At 41.7% G+C, this 21,068-nt stretch overlaps 1 protein-coding gene across 1 annotated transcript in view; it reads right to left on the bottom strand.

Moving 5' to 3' along the window:
- Positions 1 to 21,068, bottom strand: part of LOC130086521 (A disintegrin and metalloproteinase with thrombospondin motifs 20) — a 143,124-nt gene that overhangs the window by 114,585 nt on the left and 7,471 nt on the right. The window contains exons 3-4 of the mRNA XM_056252590.1: positions 19,185 to 19,353; positions 94 to 341 (exon numbers count right to left, since the gene is read on the bottom strand). Of these exons, the coding sequence (XP_056108565.1) occupies positions 94 to 341; positions 19,185 to 19,353 (417 nt within the window). The remainder of the gene's footprint in view (positions 1 to 93; positions 342 to 19,184; positions 19,354 to 21,068) is intronic.

The following is a 21,068-nucleotide window of genomic DNA, read 5'->3' as shown; positions in this document are numbered from 1 at the left end:
CAGATGCTTTCTCTAACAATAACACATAATTCTAACCTAATTTTTAATTTTTATGGTATAAGAGTGAAAAGAATAAAATGTTGATTTACTTACTACTGACATGATTGTGAGTATGTAGTGCTCGAGGTTTGGGCCGTGGTGCCGGAGCATCTTGGTGTCGGCCGTGACCATGAGCTCCACGAAGCGCGGGTACGATAGGAAACGCTTCTTGCGTGAACGGGGAGCGCTGGAATCCTCTCGGGAACGAGCTGAGCGCTTCCGCATTGTTTCCTGTATCGACATCACTTCCTCTTCCAGAGTTCTGTTGCTATGGAGACTGATGTGATCGTTGTCGTGATGTTCTGTGGGAAAAGAAACACCTTTTACTGTTACAGCACAAATTAAATCAATATATTAGATTAATGTATATTTAAAGGCAGTATAAGTACTACAAATGATTTAAATATGTATTTTTATTATTATATTTAAATTTTTAACTAATATACAGTATATTTAGAAATAAAACATTTAAATAATAATGATAATAGTTAATACTCATTTATATACAAAATGTATAATTACTATTTAATATTAACATTATGAGTTATTAGTAATATTATTAGTATTATTAGTAATAATATAAATATTTCAATATACATATAATTTAATAGTAACAAATATTTTTATAACAACACATCTTTATAGCCCCTTTTACTGCATTACAGTAAAAAATAAATGAATATATATATATATATATATATAAATTTAAAGGGAGTATCATTACTACAATGATTTATATATGTATTTATAAGTATTTAACTAAAATATTTAGAAATAAAACTACAATATTGTTAATAATTATTTATTTCTAAATATATTTATGTACAAAAATAAATATAAATAATTCACTTTTAATATAAAAAGTATTTATTGTTTAGTAATACAATTATTTAGTTTCATTACAATATAATAACAATTCTTCTTATTATTATTATTTTATTTCTAAATATTTTGTTTAAATATTTAAAATCTAAAAAAAACAGTTTCATTTTAATTGTAATTATATATATTATATACAATATATTATAAATAATAATAATAATTTTTCTAAATATATTTACATAGAAAACAATAAATATAAATTATTAATATGTGATATTTTACAGTTTATATTAAAATTTTAATATAACCATTAATATTTCTGTTTCATTATTAATACTATACATATTACAATATACTGTAATAATAATAATAATATTTATTATTATTATTATTATTATTGTCGTTGTTTTATTTCTAAATATATTGGTTACATATACAAAAAATATGAGTTTCATTATAATACTTTAACTATTATAATATATTATAAAATCATCATTATCATCATCATCATCATCATCATCATCATCAATTACATTGAAACTGAGGCGTTTCCTCTGCAAACAGTGTCTTTGACAGAAATCATCAGTTTATTTTCAGTCGGAGTGTTTCTGTGAGATACTGTGAGGCCGGAGGAGGAGCGACATACATACACACCACATGTGGGATTACATCAGAGCGGCTCGTCCTGGAAAACTGACTCCAGATCAGCTGACAGACATGATGCTGAAGCCCTGACAGAAACATCTGCACTGAGGCATTACCTTACAACACGTGTGTGCAGATCTGGGTCTAGTGTGTGAACAGAGTGAGAGCACTGCCAGACACACACACACACACACACACACATACACACACACACACACACACACACACACACACAGACACAGACACAGACACCAAACACACACACACACACCAAACACACACCAAACACACACCAAACACACACCAAACACACACACACACACCACTACTAATACAAATTATTATTTAAAACTCTATATATTGATATATTTCTAAAAAAAACAAGAACTAATAAAAATGACAAAAATCACAGCATCTTCATCATCTTCATCTTTATCATCTTCATCATCATCATCATCATCATCACCATCATCATCATCTTCATCATCTTCGTCATCATCATCTTCGTCATCATCATCATCTTCGTCATCATCATCATCATCTTCGTCATCATCATTATCATCATCATCATCATCATCATCATCTTCTTCATCTTCTTCATCATCATCATCATCATCATTGAGCCGAACGCTCTGGACAAACTCCAGCGGTCCAGCAGGAAAACCTCCAGAGAATGAAGACGACACGCTTTACGAGGACATCTGCCGTGTGTTTATCCACACACACACACACCGGACAACGCACACCAGCCCTCTGTAAACCCAGCGCACGGGTGTAAACTACACACACTCATGCTCACGGGGCAGTTGCTTTGACACAAGCCTGGACTTCTTCACACACTCTGTGCTGATCTAAACATGAGATCACTGATGGAACCAATAAATCATGAGAATGAGACTTTAGTTCAAGTCACCGGGACAGTCATAAACACACACACTGAACTGTGTGTCACACACACTGAGACCGGGACAGTTAAACACACACACACTGAACTGTGTGTCACACACACTGAGACCGGGACAGTTATAAACACACACACTGAACTGTGTGTCACACACACTGAGACCGGGACAGTCATAAACACACACACTGAACTGTGTGTCACACACACTGAGACCGGGACAGTTATAAACACACACACTGAACTGTGTGTCACACACACTGAGACCGGGACAGTCATAAACACACACACTGAACTGTGTGTCACACACACTGAGACCGGGACAGTTATAAACACACACACTGAACTGTGTGTCACACACACTGAGACCGGGACAGTTATAAACACACACACTGAACTGTGTGTCACACACACTGAGACCAGGACAGTCATAAACACACACACACTGAGACCGGGACAGTCATAAACACACACACTGAACTGTGTGTCACACACACTGAGACCGGGACAGTTATAAACACACACACTGAACTGTGTGTCACACACACTGAGACCGGGACAGTTATAAACACACACACTGAACTGTGTGTCACACACACTGAGACCTGGAGCCATGGCCATGGTATAAGCATGACTCAAACTTTTGCGAATTACTAACACTTTACATCAAATTAAAATGAAACTACTAAATAATAGGTTACATGTATAATCAATTACATTTCAGAATTTCATTATAATATTAAAATATTACTATATATTAGGCTATAATAAATAATAATAACAATAACAATAATAAGGCCATAATAATACTACTACTTATTATTGATAATAAGTATATTATTAGGTATATATATATAATGTGTCAGAGTCCTCAGGTGCATGTCTGTAATTTATAGCAAAGCATCTCGCATTAATTAGATCTCGAACAGATTCATTAACAGTAGTTATTACTCTCCCTCTGCGTGACATCATTAACCAACGCGGGTGAACGACCAATTTGCGGCGATATGGTTTCGGGAAACAGTCGTGACTCGCTAGTGGATTTCTCCAGCGATGCATCGTACGGCTGTAGCGAAGCGCGAGTTACGGTGTTAATCGGGAAACACACACTCCTGAGCGTCTCTCTCGCTGTTACCCTGAACATTGTATAAGCATTAGTTTCATGTGTCACTGAACGGGAGCGTAAACATCACATCCGTTAGATTTTACCCGAGTCCTTCATATAAAAATCAGTCTGACAACCCAGGAAGTCTCATGTTTTTTACTTTCGTTACAAGCTCACACATTTGTTCGTACATACAGCCCGTTTAAGATGTTCAAACATCCGACTCTACATAAACTCCCCATGGTTTTGAGCTTCTCTGATGACAGAGAGTGTAAACGGATCCACATCCAGGTGTGGAGATGAAGCACTTCAACAGCCCTTATTATGGAGACGCATCTCTCAACACGGCGAGCCAGACGCGAGATCAGCGCTGAGGAGAAGCACAGAAACTCACCGTGTTGTGTGTGTTAGTATCACTCAGGGACCCTTTTAACAGCATTTCAACAATGTCAATATTCACTATATCACACAGATTGTCATATATCACATCACTGGACCTAATCCCGAGCAGCACTACAGATGTCAGACGGAGACGCGTCTGCTTTGGAGTCGATCAGAGGACGTTTATCTGTCAGACACACTCACGAGATCTGACGACAAACACTCGCCCGTATCTCGGGAGAACAATCGCTTCAGAGATAAAGATACAGCGGGACCTTAAAATGGGACCTTCCCAAGCGCAAGATCTCCTGGCAAGAGTTGTGGCGGCTGGAGCCCTACCGAATTTCCTTCCTATTGCGATCTGTCTATGACACCCTTCCTTCGCCAGCACATTTACATGTATGGGGGCTGAGGGAAGATCCTAACTGCAAGCTATGTGGGCAAAAGGGAACATTGGCACATATACTATCAGGGTGCAAAACTGCTCTCACTCAAGGTCGGTATAGGTGGCGTCACGACAAAGTGTTACTGTCCCTTGCTGACATATTGGAGCAGGAAAGATGTAGGAAGAGGCCTGCCGGTATGGGCTTGAAGAGGGCGATCACCTTCATCAAGGAGGGAGAAAGGCCTTTTTCAACCAAACCATCAAAACCCAATCTCCTTCAAAACGCCAGGTCCTGGGAGATGAGGGTGGACGTGGGAAAAAGGCTGCAATTCCCAGGGGTGGTGCTCACAGCCCTCCGTCCAGACATTGTCCTGTGGTCAACAGAGGGCAAGAAAATAATTCTAGTTGAGCTGACGGTGCCTTGGGAGGAGGGATGTGAGGTTGCCCATGAGAGGAAGGCCTTGAAGTACCAGTCCCTTCTTCAGGACTGCAAGGACAAGGGATGGCAGGCGTGGTTGTTCCCAGTGGAGGTCGGCTGCAGAGGTTTCCCTGCCAAATCAACCTGGCGGTTACTATCAGATCTGGGCATGGACGAAAGAAGGAAAAAACAAGCAGTACGTCGGATGGGGGAGGAGGCAGAACGTGCCTCCTGCTGGATATGGAACAAGAGGGAGGAGGAAAGCTGGAAGCCAGGAGCAGATGGGCAGTGACTTGGCCATCACTGCCGGCCCACCAACTGGAGGGTGTTGTGGTTGAGGGCCGAAACACCCAGTGAAGGTTGTTTACCACCTGACGACATCTGCTCCTGGCAGAAGGCTACAGTTACCCTCAAGGTAACTGAAGAAAGCACCCACTAGGTGTATGTCACAAGTATTCTCTGGTTTACCAGTGGCTTCTAGGAAAGACTAGATGACAACCGAGAAAGGTCGGTGACGCTGGAGAGACAGTTGACCTCCAGGAAAGTCTGGCGCGGGCACTCAAGGCTAGCAACCTTGCTTTGCAGCACTCGTAAGAGGGCACCACTCTTGCTACGAATGAACAAAATGAGCAATACCCCCAGAGTCTCCCGAGAGGGGGGGAGGATGAGAGACTCAACAGGACGGATATTTTGATAACGGCCAGGACAGGAATAAAGACAACGAGAAAGCTAAAGCAAACAACGCTGACCGGAGAGGAATACGTGACAAAGTGCCATTGCGGGAAAGTATGCAAAGGCACCAGAGGGCTTAAGATACATCAGAGCAGGTCCTCTTGTGGAAGGTCGGTGACCCAAGTGCAGCGCGCAGACACAGTGTCTGGTGAGACGAAGGAGAGCTCCAGCCAGGCAGCACCCCACAGTGCTGAAGATCTCTACGCACTTGAGCCGCCCCAGAGCCAGAGGATAGATCGAGCGAGTTCCCCTTCGGTTACCCCCATCCATTCGTCAAGAAGAGAGAGGATCAAGTGGCCCACATCGTCTGACAGCATGGCATGGACGCAGTTTGATGATGACCTCAATGGTATCCTGGAAGCCACTCTGGCCGGTCCTGTACACAGGAAGATCGAATCACTCACAGCCATAACGTACAATCTGGCGAAGGAGAGATTTGGCCTAATAGAGCAGAGGAGTCAGCCCCAGTCACCACGGCAACCAAACAGGAGGGAAAGAGAGATTCGTCGCTTAAGAAGCGAAATAAAGATCCTTAACAAGCAGTTCAAAATCGGGCCACCAGCTGAAAGAGAGGGTATTAAGGACATAACAAGCAAGTTGCGGGATCAGATGTGCAAACTCCGGAGGGCAGAATATCTACGGCAACAGAGGAAAAAGAAAGCAAAGAGGCGAATGCTGTTTCTCAAAGACCCGTTCAGCTTCACTAGAACTCTTCTTGGTCAACGAAAATCCGGCACATTATCCAGCTCAAAATCAGAGGTAGAGGAGTTTCTGCGAGATGCACACAGTGACCCCTTCAGGGGCGGGGGTCTAGGACAAAACCATAGCATCAGGAAGCCTGAAGAACCATCAGTGGAGCTGAATACAAAGGAGCCAACCTGGCAGGAAGTGCAGGATATTATCCAGAAAGCCAAGGCTTCAGCAGCCCCAGGTCCGAGTGGCATACCATACAAGGTATACAAGCAATGTCCACAACTGCTCAAAAGGTTGTGGAGGATCCTGAGGAAGATTTGGGCAAAAGGATCGGTCCCACCAAGCTGGAAGCTAGCAGAGGGCTGTTTTGTTCCTAAGGAAGAAGGTTCCTCCTCAATTGCCCAATTTAGGACAATCTCTCTACTGAGTGTAGAATGCAAGATATTCTTCTCCGTGCTTGCAAAAAGACTGACCTCCTATATGATTCAGAATCAATACATCAACACCTCCATACAGAAAGGAGGTGTTCCAGGCTTTTCAGGGTGCCTGGAGCACACTTCAATGATCAGCCAACTGATCCGAGAGGCAAAGCAGAAGAAAAGTGACCTGACAGTCATCTGGTTAGACCTTGCAAATGCCTACGGTTCAGTTCCACATGACCTCATTCAAGAAGGACTGGACCACTATCATATCCCGACGGCTATCCGTGACATGATCTCCAGCTACCTAGGAGGGATTAAGCTTAGATTTACAGCAGGGCAGTTTACAACCAACTGGCAAGATCTTCAAAAGGGGATTCCTACTGGGTGCACCATCTCCCCTATCTTGTTTGTCATGGGCATGAACCTTCTGGTTGCAGCAGCAGAAGGAGTAACACGCGGTCCCACGTTAGAGTCAGGCATCTCCCAGCCAGTGCTCCGTGCGTTTATGGACGATATTACAATAACAACTGGTACACACGTCCAAGCAAGATGGGTCTTGGAAACCCTTGGCGCTGTAGCTACGTGGGCCAGGATGACTTTCAAGGCCAGTAAGTCTAGGAGTCTGGTGATCAGGAAGGGCAAGCCCACAGGGAGGTTCAGTCTTCATGTCCAGGGTGAGGCCATTCCATCAATTGAAGAGAACCCAGTAAAGTGTTTGGGAAAGTGGTTCGATGGGTCACTCTCAGATCGGGCCAATGCCAAAAACACGGTGGAGCAGACCGAGGAATGGCTAAAGAAGATCGACAAGTCTAGGCTCCCTGGTAAATTCAAGACCTGGCTGTACCAGCATGGCCTTCTGCCCAGACTTCTTTGGCTCTTTACTATCTATGAGTTCCCCATGACGGCTGTGGAGGGCATAGAGAGGAAGACTAACAAGCACCTGAGAAGGTGGTTGGGGATTCCCCCAAGTTTTTCCTCAGTGGGCCTCTACATTCGGTCAGGACAACTGCAACTTCCCCTGTCCTCCATCGTAGAAGAGTTTAAAGTGGCAAAGTGTAGAGTCCTACTTAGCCTCAGAGACTCCAAAGACGAACTGGTGAGGCAAGTAGGGGTTATGACCAGGTCTGGACGCAAATGGGCAGCCAGCACAGCTGTAGAGCAGGCGGAGAGTGCTCTGAGGCTGCGAGATATTCTTGGAAGCCCTTGCATCGGACGGAGAGGACTCGGCTGTGCACATTTCCAGCGATGGAGAAGCGCAGGTGTAAAGAGCAGGCAGGAGATGGTTCAGGCTGAGGTGCGGGCCCGTGAGGAGGAAAGGCGGATGGCAAGGGCAGTGGAACAAGGATCCCAGGGCGCATGGACAAAATGGGACCTTCCCAAGCGCAAGATCTCCTGGCAAGAGTTGTGGCGGCTGGAGCCCTACCGAATTTCCTTCCTATTGCGATCTGTCTATGACACCCTTCCTTCGCCAGCACATTTACATGTATGGGGGCTGAGGGAAGATCCTAACTGCAAGCTATGTGGGCAAAAGGGAACATTGGCACATATACTATCAGGGTGCAAAACTGCTCTCACTCAAGGTCGGTATAGGTGGCGTCACGACAAAGTGTTACTGTCCCTTGCTGACATATTGGAGCAGGAAAGATGTAGGAAGAGGCCTGCCGGTATGGGCTTGAAGAGGGCGATCACCTTCATCAAGGAGGGAGAAAGGCCTTTTTCAACCAAACCATCAAAACCCAATCTCCTTCAAAACGCCAGGTCCTGGGAGATGAGGGTGGACGTGGGAAAAAGGCTGCAATTCCCAGGGGTGGTGCTCACAGCCCTCCGTCCAGACATTGTCCTGTGGTCAACAGAGGGCAAGAAAATAATTCTAGTTGAGCTGACGGTGCCTTGGGAGGAGGGATGTGAGGTTGCCCATGAGAGGAAGGCCTTGAAGTACCAGTCCCTTCTTCAGGACTGCAAGGACAAGGGATGGCAGGCGTGGTTGTTCCCAGTGGAGGTCGGCTGCAGAGGTTTCCCTGCCAAATCAACCTGGCGGTTACTATCAGATCTGGGCATGGACGAAAGAAGGAAAAAACAAGCAGTACGTCGGATGGGGGAGGAGGCAGAACGTGCCTCCTGCTGGATATGGAACAAGAGGGAGGAGGAAAGCTGGAAGCCAGGAGCAGATGGGCAGTGACTTGGCCATCACTGCCGGCCCACCAACTGGAGGGTGTTGTGGTTGAGGGCCGAAACACCCAGTGAAGGTTGTTTACCACCTGACGACATCTGCTCCTGGCAGAAGGCTACAGTTACCCTCAAGGTAACTGAAGAAAGCACCCACTAGGTGTATGTCACAAGCACAAGCAAGCAGCGTTTGTTCTCCGCCGGCGTGTTTCAAACGAGTGCTTACGAGGAGATGACGAAGACGACAACACCCTCATCCTCTGCAGTCAGCAGACACACACACCACAACATGTCCATGCAGGAGAGAAATCACACGTTCATATCTCACACTCGGATCTTCAATATCGTTTCTCATCGAATGATCTTCACATGTATTTCACAGCTCTTACTAGATGATGACTATTCCTTTTGTATCAGTGTGTAGAAAGTGTGATCAGATACGGCTTGTCCACTTGCTATGTTGATCTTTCTGTAATATCAAAATCAAAGATATATTGTTTGAACTTGGATGAAAATGATTGGACTGAAAGACTATAGACTGGGGCAGTGAACCGCTTCAGGGATGCAGGATCCCTATCCCACTCTACAGATAAAGCGCTGTGGGAATTCGGTTCGCGTAACAACCCAGAAGTGATCAAATAAAATAAAATTCTGTATCAAAATTTATCGGCAAGACTAGTTTGTTTAGGCATGGTTGTAGGGAATTACAAACCTGCGCACATATATTAAAACACACATAACTATAGAATCAGTTCTTAATGCGCATGTGAACGCCGTCAGCGTTTATCACAGGTTCAGTTTAAAGTTTAGAGAGAACAGTGTCGTGTTAGCCGTCCCCTAATTTAATAACAAATGATCATTTCGACGGAAGTGAATCAATCAAAACTAACTTTAGCTGGAAATAACATTATTCAAGAACCGCTATAAAACCAAACCAATTACCTTAAATGATATGTTTATCTCTGTAAAGCTGCTTTGAGGCAATCTACTCTGTTAAAAGCGCTGTATAAATGAGGATAACTTGACTTGACTCTTTATGAGCAATGCACACTAACTGAGGCTGGAAGTGTTTTAGTGACCCGTCTCATGAACTCTACCGTCTGGAAGAAGGAACACAACTCTCCGTTATAAACGTATTAATATGTTGTGTAATTTTTTTAATATATCAGGTTTTGGCGAAATGCTGACTATGGAGTCCATTACAAATGACAATAAAGCACATTTCATTTAGTTTCATGACTAGTGACTCGTTTGGGCAGAAAAATCGAACACATTAAAGTTTATATACACAAACCGCCTGAGAACTTCATTAGTTTAACTCATCAAAGAGTAAAAAGCAATAAACATTCAGGGAAGCATAACGTCATCGCCAGTCCGCTTGGCATCGTATAAACTGGGACAGTTGGCACGATCCGAACACATCCCATCTTCCCTTTCATCCTCCTCGCTCTCTCTCCGTCCAATCGCAGCTCTGAGTTAAGACAAGACTCCTCTTTCAAGCCAGACATAAAGAAGTGCCCCATCACTGACCCTCACAAAGACGGCTTTATGTGTCCGCACAACCTGGAAGAAAAGAGTCCGTCGACCAGAGAGCCTCAACACAGCGGCTCCAGCTCTTTTAAGAGTTATTCACACATTATCATAAGACATCAGTCTCTGTTTTCTAACCAAGGTTTGAGTATCACTGTAGTTGTAATAAATATGGGCGTTACAGAAGGTCACGTGATCTGAATCTGAAATAAACAAGAGTCTTTTTTGACTTGTTTTCCGGTAAATACGTCTAAAAATTCTTGAAAGAAGATAAAGGGATATTGGGTTTGTATTGGGAACAGTGATGGGGAAAGTAATGCGTTACAATATTGCACGTCTCCTTAAAAAGTAACTAATTGTGTTACTTAGTTACTTTTTATGGAAAGTAATGTGTTGTTACTTTTCGCTACTTTTTCTCACCTCGGTTGGGCTTGATTTTATGTTTTATAAAAACAAAAAAGTTATATTTTTTGGCAAATGTAAAGGCACTTTCACACCGAAAGTGAAATGAATACGCCTCAGGCTGAAGGAAATGCACATTCATGCCTGTAACTTTAAAGCTTTCAGTTGTGCTGCCATTCTGGATCAACTCTTACTTCAGCAATAAAAACTACTCAATTAATTCTTTTTTGATTATTAATATGGTTGAATCGGTTTATCGAAGGTCAGCAGCAAAGACATTGGTTAATAAAGTGAGATTAAATACATTAAGTACACTTGTGTTATTTAACATATTGCAGGTTTGTGTAATATTCTGAATATGCATTTAACTGATTTTATTAATTTTGAGGAATACTGAATCTGTTTTTGAGCAAGTAAATTGATTCTCACATACAGTAACCATCATATTTACACGTTTATCTTTACACTTATGATTTCTCTAAACAGGAGAGGCGTCAGTCAAAACATGGGATAAACAAGTAACTTGAGTTACTTTTTTGACAAAGTAACAGATATTTTGAAATAAATGTAAAAGTAATGCATTGCTTTACTAGTTACCTGAAAAAGTAATCTGATTACATATCTTGAGTTACTTGTAATGCGTTACCCACAACACTGGTTATGAACATAAATGTTTTTTTGTCTAACTGCACTAAAAATGTTTCTTTTTTACTTAGTGTAGTTAATTTTATATATATATATATATTACATTGTTGGCAGATATTTGTTCTTGTTTTAAGCACAAAATCACTTAATTTTGTCTTAATAAGTCTTAATATCTTCAGTCGTTGTTCTTCTCCAGTAAATGTATCTTGTTGTAAGAATGTTTAGATATTTGTGCTGGAAAACGAGACAGAAACACTGAGGAAGAACATCATGTTTGCAGTGTGTTAGTTAGTGTTCACTAAAACCCTTTAAATGGGTTAGTTTAGTGTCTTCAGGCTCAGATCACTGAACACACAGACCCAGCTGTGTGTCATGCACAAAAACAATTACCAAACTACATGAAGCGCTTCCCCCATAAAGCCCGAAGATCCTGGTTAATCTGTCTGCCTTTGCAGCATTCATCTGGAGATCTGGCACTCCTCAAACACTAAACAAACAGAGCCGCTCTGAAACTGAGCTGTCCTGGCAACTCTGAAGCCAGCGAACGCACTACGCCAGATTAAGTCCAGACGGCAGCGCTGGCTTGGGCGTGTGTGTGCCGCGAGCGAACTGAGCTTAAACACTTCTGGATCTCTGGCACCGGCGGGAGGAGAGGCGGTGGGCGGCAGGTGCACGAGCGCACAGGTGATCAACCTCACACAAGCCCCTTTAAAGAGGGAGTTCACCCAAAAATGAAAATTAGCCCATGATTTACTCACCCTGAAGTCATCCTAGGTGTTTATGACATTCTTCTTTCAGATGAATACAATCAGAGTTCTATTAAAAAAATGTCCCGGCTCTTCCAATCTTTATAATGACAGTGAATGGCTGTCTAAGTCCATAAAAGTGCATCTATCCATCATAAAAGTGCATCTATCCATCATAAAAGTGCATCTATTCATCATAAAAGTGCCTCTGTCCATCATAAAAGTGCATCTATCCATCATAAAAGTGCAAATATCCATCATAAAAGTGCATTTATCCATCATAAAAGTGCAAATATCCATCATAAAAGTGCATCTATCCATCATAAAAGTGCAAATATCCATCATAAAAGTGCATCTATCCATCATAAAAGTGCATATATCCATCATAAAAGTGCATCTGTCCGTCATAAAAGTGCATCTATCCATCGCAAAAGTGCATCTATCCATCGTAATAGTGCATCTGTCCATCATAAAAGTGCATCTATCATCATAAAAGTGCATCTATCCGTCATAAAAGTGCATCTATCCATCATAAAAGTGCATCTGTCCATCATAAAAGTGCATCTATCCATCATAAAAGTGCATCTATCCATCATAAAAGTGCATCTATCCATCATAAAAGTGCAAATATCCATCATAAAAGTGCATCTATCCATCATAAAAGTGCATATATCCATCATAAAAGTGCATCTGTCCATCATAAAAGTGCATATATCCATCATAAAAGTGCATATATCCATCATAAAAGTGCATATATCCATCATAAAAGTGCATCTGTCCATCATAAAAGTGCATATATCCATCATAAAAGTGCATATATCCATCATAAAAGTGCATATATCCGTCATAAAAGTGCATCTGTCCATCATAAAAGTGCATCTATCATCATAAAAGTGCATCTGTCCATCATAAAAGTGCATCTATCCATCATAAAAGTGCAAATATCCATCATAAAAGTGCATCTATCCATCATAAAAGTGCAAATATCCATCATAAAAGTGCATCTGAATATAATGCCATTATAAAGCTTGGAAGAGCCAGGACATTTTTTTATATAACTCCAATTGTAATCGTCTGAAAGAAGAATGTCATATACGCCGGATGACTTGAGGGAGAGTAAATCATGGGCTAATTTTAATTTGTGGGTGAACTATCCCTTTAAGGCAAGGCATTTCAGCCACAGCCATCTTTCAAACAGCTGTTTCAGTCAAATCTCTTTGAATGGGGAAACATCAAATTCTCCAAAGCTGTATTAAATTTCATATCTGAAATGCCAATGAACTCAGCTGCAGTGACGCAAACTTTACCAGCCGGCGAGTGGCTGTTTTATTTCGTTTTATTTATTTACAACAGCTCACTAGTGACTTAAAAAATCTGTTTTATTCTCTTCAATAATTTTAGGGAAAAAAAATGTAGGTTGTGTGTTCCACAACTGAGATCTGAGCATCTGCGGCTCCTGAACACAGTTATCGGTGTGTATCAGGACAGACGCTGAGTAAGCGAGGTGTTAAACAGCAGATAGAGTGACTCATTTGTCCGGCCGTGACATGCAAAGCTTTGGAAATATTTTCCAGCAACACCCTGCAGTCTAATACACGCTTAGATCTTTGCCTTTCTAACCGCTTATGCTTTTTAATGGGAGCATAAACCACTGAGAGAGAAACCACCAAGCAAAGACCCAGAACACTGTAGCAACCACCTAGCAACTGTAACTAGAGGAATAAAGTTTGTGAACAAACTTTGATCTTGAGAAAAGCCTAGCTTGAAAGTTTGAAGTAATTTGGATGGATGGATGGATGGATGGATGGATGGATGGATGGATGGATGGATGGATGGATGGATGGATGGATGGATGGATGGATGGATGGATGGATGGATGGATGGATGGATGGATGGATGGATGGATGGATGGATGGATGGATGGATGGATGGATGGATGGATGGATAGATAGATAGATAGATAGATAGATAGATAGATAGATAGATAGATAGATAGACACACAGATGGATGGATGGATGGATGGATGGATGGATGGATGGATGGATGGATGGATGGATGGATGGATGGATGGATGGATGGATGGATGGATGGATGGATGGATGGATGGATGGATGGATAGATAGATAGATAGATAGACACACAAATGGATGGATGGATGGATGGATAGATAGATAGATAGATAGATAGATAGATAGATAGATAGATAGATAGATAGATAGATAGATAGATAGATAGATAGATAGATAGATAGATAGATAGATAGATAGATAGATGGATGGATGGATGGATGGATGGATGGATGGATGGATGGATGGATGGATGGATGGATGGATGGATGGATGGATGGATGGATGGATGGATGGATGGATGGATGGATGGATGGATGGATGGATGGATGGATGGATGGATGGATGGATGGATGGATGGATGGATGGATGGATAGATAGATAGATAGATAGATAGATAGATAGATAGATAGATAGATAGATAGATAGATAGATACACTCACCGGCCACTTTATTAGGTACACCTGTCCAACTGCTCGTTAACACTTAATTTCTAAGCAGCCAATCACATGGCGGCAACTCAGTGCATTTAGGCATGTAGACATGGTCAAGACAATCTCCTGCAGTTCAAACCGAGCATCAGTATGGGGAAGAAAGTTGATTTGAGTGACTTTGAACGTGGCATGATTGTTGGTGCCAGAAGGGCTGGTCTGAGTATTTCAGAAACTGCTAATCTACTGGGATTTTCACGCACAACCATCTCTAGGGTTTACAGAGAATGGTCCGAAAAAGAAAAAACATCCAGTGAGCGGCAGTTCTGTGGGCGGAAATGCCTTGTTGATGCCAGAGGTCAGAGGAGAATGGCCAGACTGGTTCGAGCTGATAGAAGGGCAACAGTGACTGAAATAACCACTCGTTACAACCGAGGTATGCAGCAAAGCATTTGTGAAGCCACAACACGCACAACCTTGAGGCGGATGGGCTACAACAGCAGAAGACTCCACCGGGTACCACTCATCTCCACTACAAATAGGAAAAAGAGGCTACAATTTGCAAGAGCTCACCAAAATTGAACAGTTGAAGACTGGAAAAATGTTGCCTGGTCTGATGAGTCTCGATTTCTGTTGAGACATTCAGATGTTAGAGTCAGAATTTGGCGTAAACAGAATGAGAACATGGAACCATCATGCCTTGTTACCACTGTGCAGGCTGGTGGTGGTGGTGTAATGGTGTGGGGGATGTTTTCCTGGCACACTTTAGGCCCCTTAGTGCCAATTGGGCATCGTTTAAATGCCACGGCCTACCTGAGCATTGTTTCTGACCATGTCCATCCCTTTATGGCCACCATGTACCCATCCTCTGATGGCTACTTCCACCATGTCACAAAGCTCTAATCATTTCAAATTGGTTTCTTGAACATGACAATGAGTTCACTGTACTAAAATGGCCTCCACAGTCACCAGATCTCAACCCAATAGAGCATCTTTGGGATGTGGTGGAACGGGAGATTCGCATCATGGATGTGCAGCCGACAAATCTGCGGCAACTGTGTGATGCCATCATGTCAATATGGACCAAACTCCCTGAGGAATGCTTCCAGCACCTTGTTGAATCTATGCCACGAAGAATTGAGGCAGTTCTGAAGGCAAAAGGGGGTCCAACCCGTTACTAGCATGGGGTACCTAATAAAGTGGCCGGTGAGTGTAGATAGACAGACACACAGATGGATGGATGGATGGATGGATGGATGGATGGATGGATGGATGGATAGATAGATAGATAGACACACAGATGAATGGATGGATGGATGGATGGATGGATAATTCCTATTTTTATGTAATAATGCAGTGTTTATGAGTAATCGGTGCACATCATCATTATTGTGTTAATAATGTTGAATCAGTTCCTCTCGCAGCATCTCTTCTCTTCTCTGATGACGAGGGCGGGGCTTTAACCTGTCACTCACATGAGATCAGCCAATAGCAAACCACAACCATCCAACCAGCCAATCAACTCCCCACAGACACAATCAAGCCCCGCCCACATTTACTCTCGTCCCAGAAGCGTTGCACTCGATGTACGACACAATAGAGGAGAAAAGAGAAGCATATTTCCTTTCATGACTGTAATACAGCAACTGAGTCGTCTTCTTCAAAGCGTTCAGTATCTGAGCATCAAATCATTATCAGATTGAACCAAAGGCACCTTCAGCTGAGCTCTGTCGTCCTCGACCCCGATCCAGCAGAGATGAAGAGTTCACCACAAACATCTTCATTTACACCCTCGCGTGCAAAGCTCGTACGTCTAACTATCATTTCTGTCTAGGTTAAGCACTTGCAGCGTTCTAGAATATGGCAGCATCATATTAACTATTCTATGATGCTTTATTAAAGTCACACAGGTTTGAATGACATGTAAATGATGATTTCTGCATGCATTATCTAAACAAGACTTTTACAGTTTTTAAATAGTTTTTTTTTAACTTGCTTTCCAGTAAATACATCTAAAACTTCTTGAAAGAGGATAAATGACCGTGAGAAGCAACGCTGCACATTGGGTTTGTATTGGGAACAGTGATGGGGAAAGATACTTTTAAAGTAATGCGTTACAATATTGTGTTACTCCCTAAAAAAAGTAACTATTTTTAACTTAAAGTAACTGTTACGTAGTTACTTTTTATGGAAACTAATGTGTTGAGTCACTTTTGCGCTACTTTTCCTCACCTCGACTGAGCTTGATTGTTTATTTTATGAAAACAATGTAAAGGTATCTCTTTAAGATCTCACTAAACGCTTCTGGACTGAAGGATCTCCAGTGTTTGTGTGTGTCGGAGACTTCTGCAAAGTGTCTGGAGCTGATTAACTTTCATTAGATTAAGAATTCCAATAACCGGCTCATAATGAAGACGCTAATCCTCACTAACCACACGCCAGCAAGCTTACGACGGCTCCGCTGACAGTGGAAACACTGGCTTAGCTTCCGCACGAAACCCTCGTCACATTAGAGCTCTGAAACGCCAGTGTTTCCTCGTCTCCGCTCCAGCGATGGCTAACGGAGATGTGATGCGTCCCAATACGCCATCCGTCCTAAAGAGTGTTCGAAAATACGTCCCAAATCGTACTATGTTGAAATGAGTATCCAAAGATACCGTGTATCCAGATCCGTGAACACGCTAGCGGCTAATACTGCCCACAACCAGTGTTGAGTGAGTTACTCTAAAAAAAGTAATTAAAGGGTTAGTTCACCCAAAAATGAAAATGATGTCATTAATGACTCTCCCTCATGTCGCTCCAAGCCCGTCAGACCTCCGTTCATCTTCAGAACACAGTTAAAGATATTTTAGATTTAGTCCGAGAGCTTTCTGTCCCTCCATTGTAAATGTGTGTACGGTATACTGTCCTTGTCCAGAAAGGAAATAAAGACATCATCAAAGTAGTCCATGTGACATCAGTGGGTTAGTTAGAGTGTGTTGAAGCATCGAAAATACATTTTGCTCCAAAAATAACAAAAACTAGGACTTTATTCAGCATTGTATTGTCTTCCGGTTCTGTTGTGGATCCGCGTTCAGTGCCGCCGCTGACGCGTGTGTGTGTGTGTGTGTGTATTCTGGTTCTGTTGTGGATTCGCGTTCAGTGCCGCTGCTGACGTGTGTCTGGTGTGTGTGTGTGTGTGTGTATTCTGGTTCTGTTGTGGATCCGCGTTCAGTGCCGCTGCTGACGTGTGTCTGGTGTGTGTGTGTGTGTGTGTGTGTGTGTGTGTGTGTGTGTGTGTGTGTGTGTGTGTGTGTGTGTGTGTGTGTGTGTGTGTGTGTGTGTGTGTGTGTGTGTGTGTGTGTGTGTGTGTGTGTGTGTGTGTGTGTGTGTGTGTATTGTGGTTCTGTTGTGGATCTGCGTTCAGTGCCGCTGCTGACGTAAGACGCTGCTGGTCTGCATTACGCGTGTTGGATGAGGATTCGATTAGAACTACAAACACGAGTAAAAAGTGTTAAAAAACTACAGACATGGAGGATGCGAGTCCTGCGGGTTTGAGGGATTCATTCTCAGTATCTAACCTGACATTGTCCACATCATATTTCATCTGCAGAAGCATTGTGAACTTCTGTAAAGATACGTTTTTAGCCATTAACTTTTAAATGCATCATTATATTACAAACTGCAAACACACGAGGAGACCCATGACCAGATCAGCGTGCATCAACACCTGTGACCCCGGACCACTAGCCCAGTCTCGAGTCGCACGGGTGTATTCTTTCATGCCAAAAATCATATTAAGTAAAGATCATGTTCCATGAAGATATTTTGTAAATTTCCAAACTGTAAATATATAAAACATGTGGATGCAGCAAAATCGCCAACATAAATGCACAACTTTAAAGGAGATTTTCTCAATGTTTCGATTTTTTTGCACCTTCAGATTCCAGATTTCAATAGTTGTATCTCAGACAAATATTTTTCTATCATATCAAACCATACATCGCTGGGAAGATTATTTATTCAGCTTTCAGATTGTGTATAAATCTCAATTTCAGAGAATTGACCCATGTGACTGGTTTTGTGATCCAGGGTCACATTTCTCTCTGAAACATTAGGAGATTAAATTAGATTGAATGGAGGATTTTAACTGTGAAAGATGATTGACAGGGCAGTTTAAGCACATAACTAAGCGACAGAGCTGTCCGTTAAAGATGACGAAGTAATATGTCCCAAAGCTTGCCTACTCTTTTGCTACACACTCAAAAGTCTGGACTTTTCCTCACAAAAAGAGTACAAACCCAGCAAGCAATTTTGCGTTTAAAAGATGTCTAATAGCCGTCCAAACACAGCCCTGACGTCTAGACTAAAACAAGGAGAAATTTAGGTTGAAAATCTAATAGACGTCTAACCATAGCCCAAGAATACACTAGTCATCAACGCATATAACATGTCAAAGACATGAAACCAATCACCTTGTAATCACTGTTGACTTTGCTTAGATGATGGAATATCGTACATCTCGCAAGTTATTTGGGCATAAACGACATGTAACCAAATTCAAGGTTATTTTGGCTAGAAGTGTGTGACTGTATCGAGTTAACCGAGACGTGACATGATGGCTATTGCATGCTGGGTATTTTAGGGCGCAGTAAGTAGGGGAATAGCCTGTTACCTGAGGAGGTGCACGGCTGCGTGTCATGTGACCCGGTGTCATGTGACCTGGTGTCGGCGTGTCTGTAGACCAGGTGAGGTTTGTTGTGCTCTTCCTCATACTCGTCTTCATCAGCGCTCAGCAGTGGCTCCAGGAACACCTGACCGCTGTGTGTCGTGAACGTGCCGATCTGAAGAAGAACAACACACACATGAGTCTCACGAGGATCCAACGATTCCTTACTTTATTAAGTGATCAGACACACAATATTCACAATATTCAATATTCAATGGAAACATCTACAGATTCACTTCACAGCGGACTGGAAAACCAAAACACTGGCATCTTTTATTATGTGGATGTTCCTGCTGTTTTATTCAACTATTTATGGTTTCAGTGCTTTAAAGACGGTCCACTTTATACCTAACAACACCTTTTGCCAAGTGGCATATTGGCATATAAATAAATAAATAACAGTACAAAATAAATCAATAGTAAAATAAATAAATATGTAATATTAAACAAAATGAGTTAAAAATGAAATAAACTTATAGTAAAATAAATAAATAAAAATAAATATCAATAAATAAAAATGTTGTTAAAAAGTTGACAAATGAAAAGTAAAAAAAATATATATATATTAAAAATAACTAAAATAATAAAATATAATAAAATAAATTAAAATTATTGTAAATATATGTATTGTATATATATATATATATATATATAGTAAAATAAATAAATAAACACAAAAAGTTAACAAAAAAAATTAATAGTAAATAAAATAAGTTAAAGATTATGATATTAAAAAATGAATAGTAAAATAAATAAATAAATATTGCATAGTTAAAAATAGTTAAAAAGTAAATAAAATGAACAGTACAATAAATAAATAAATAAAAATGGATAGTACATAAAATAAAAAAAGTTAAATAAAATAAATCTAAATAATCTAAATGAGCGTAAATTAATGTAAAAAAAACTGTAAAAATAATAAATAATGAGGCATAATGATTGACACTCCTTATGATCCTGAACCCCCCATGGTTTATCACCACGGCAACTCGTGCAAACACAGATTCCACAGTCCACACACACTCTAGTTTCAGGACACTGTATGGAAAACATAACAGCAAATAATGAAGTGGAAGAATGCCTGTGTTTGCTTGAACGAATGGAAACATGTTTGACATGAACTCTATTAGTTTTCCAGCGTGTCACGAGCCGCTCCACATGAAGATGTAGATCACAATCTCTGTCAATCACACACGTCACCGGCCTGGTATTCTCTTCCCTCGGAAACAAATGTCATTTCTGCCTCGTCCCACGGCGTGACCTTCACATGAAGAGCCTCTTCCACAGACACACACTATTACATCACACACACCGACGGCCAAACACACCACATCAAACACAAATGACACCGAGAAAACGACAAAATCACTCATAAAAGTATCATAACAGTCGTCTCTGTGATTCATGCACAGCATCTGACGGGTGTGAGGAGAGGGTTGAATGCTGTGTGTAGTTCTGAATGACAGCAGAGACGAGTGAAAGCGTGTCATTGGGATGATGTCACTCAACACACAGCGTTCATTAGGCGATTCACAAGACGAGTGTGTGAATGTTTCCGTCTCAAACCTTCTGACAGGCAAACACTCGCTCAGAGCCGTGGAAACATGACAGACCTGTCCCTTCACACGTGCACTCGCACACACACACACACACACACACACACACACACACACACACACACACACACACACACACACACACACACACACCCCTGAGAATACAGGACTGATGGACAGAAACACACACTGTAAACACACACACACCCACACACACTGTAAACACACACACACACACACACACACACACACACACACACACACACACACACAC

Source organism: Rhinichthys klamathensis, unplaced genomic scaffold (assembly GCF_029890125.1).
Source record: "Rhinichthys klamathensis goyatoka isolate OS25496 unplaced genomic scaffold, OSU_Roscu_1.1 h1tg000096l_1, whole genome shotgun sequence".
Lineage (NCBI taxonomy): Eukaryota > Metazoa > Chordata > Actinopteri > Cypriniformes > Leuciscidae > Rhinichthys > Rhinichthys klamathensis.
The sequence above is the reverse complement of the archived record's forward strand: the minus strand, read 5'-3'. Positions and strand labels throughout refer to the sequence as shown.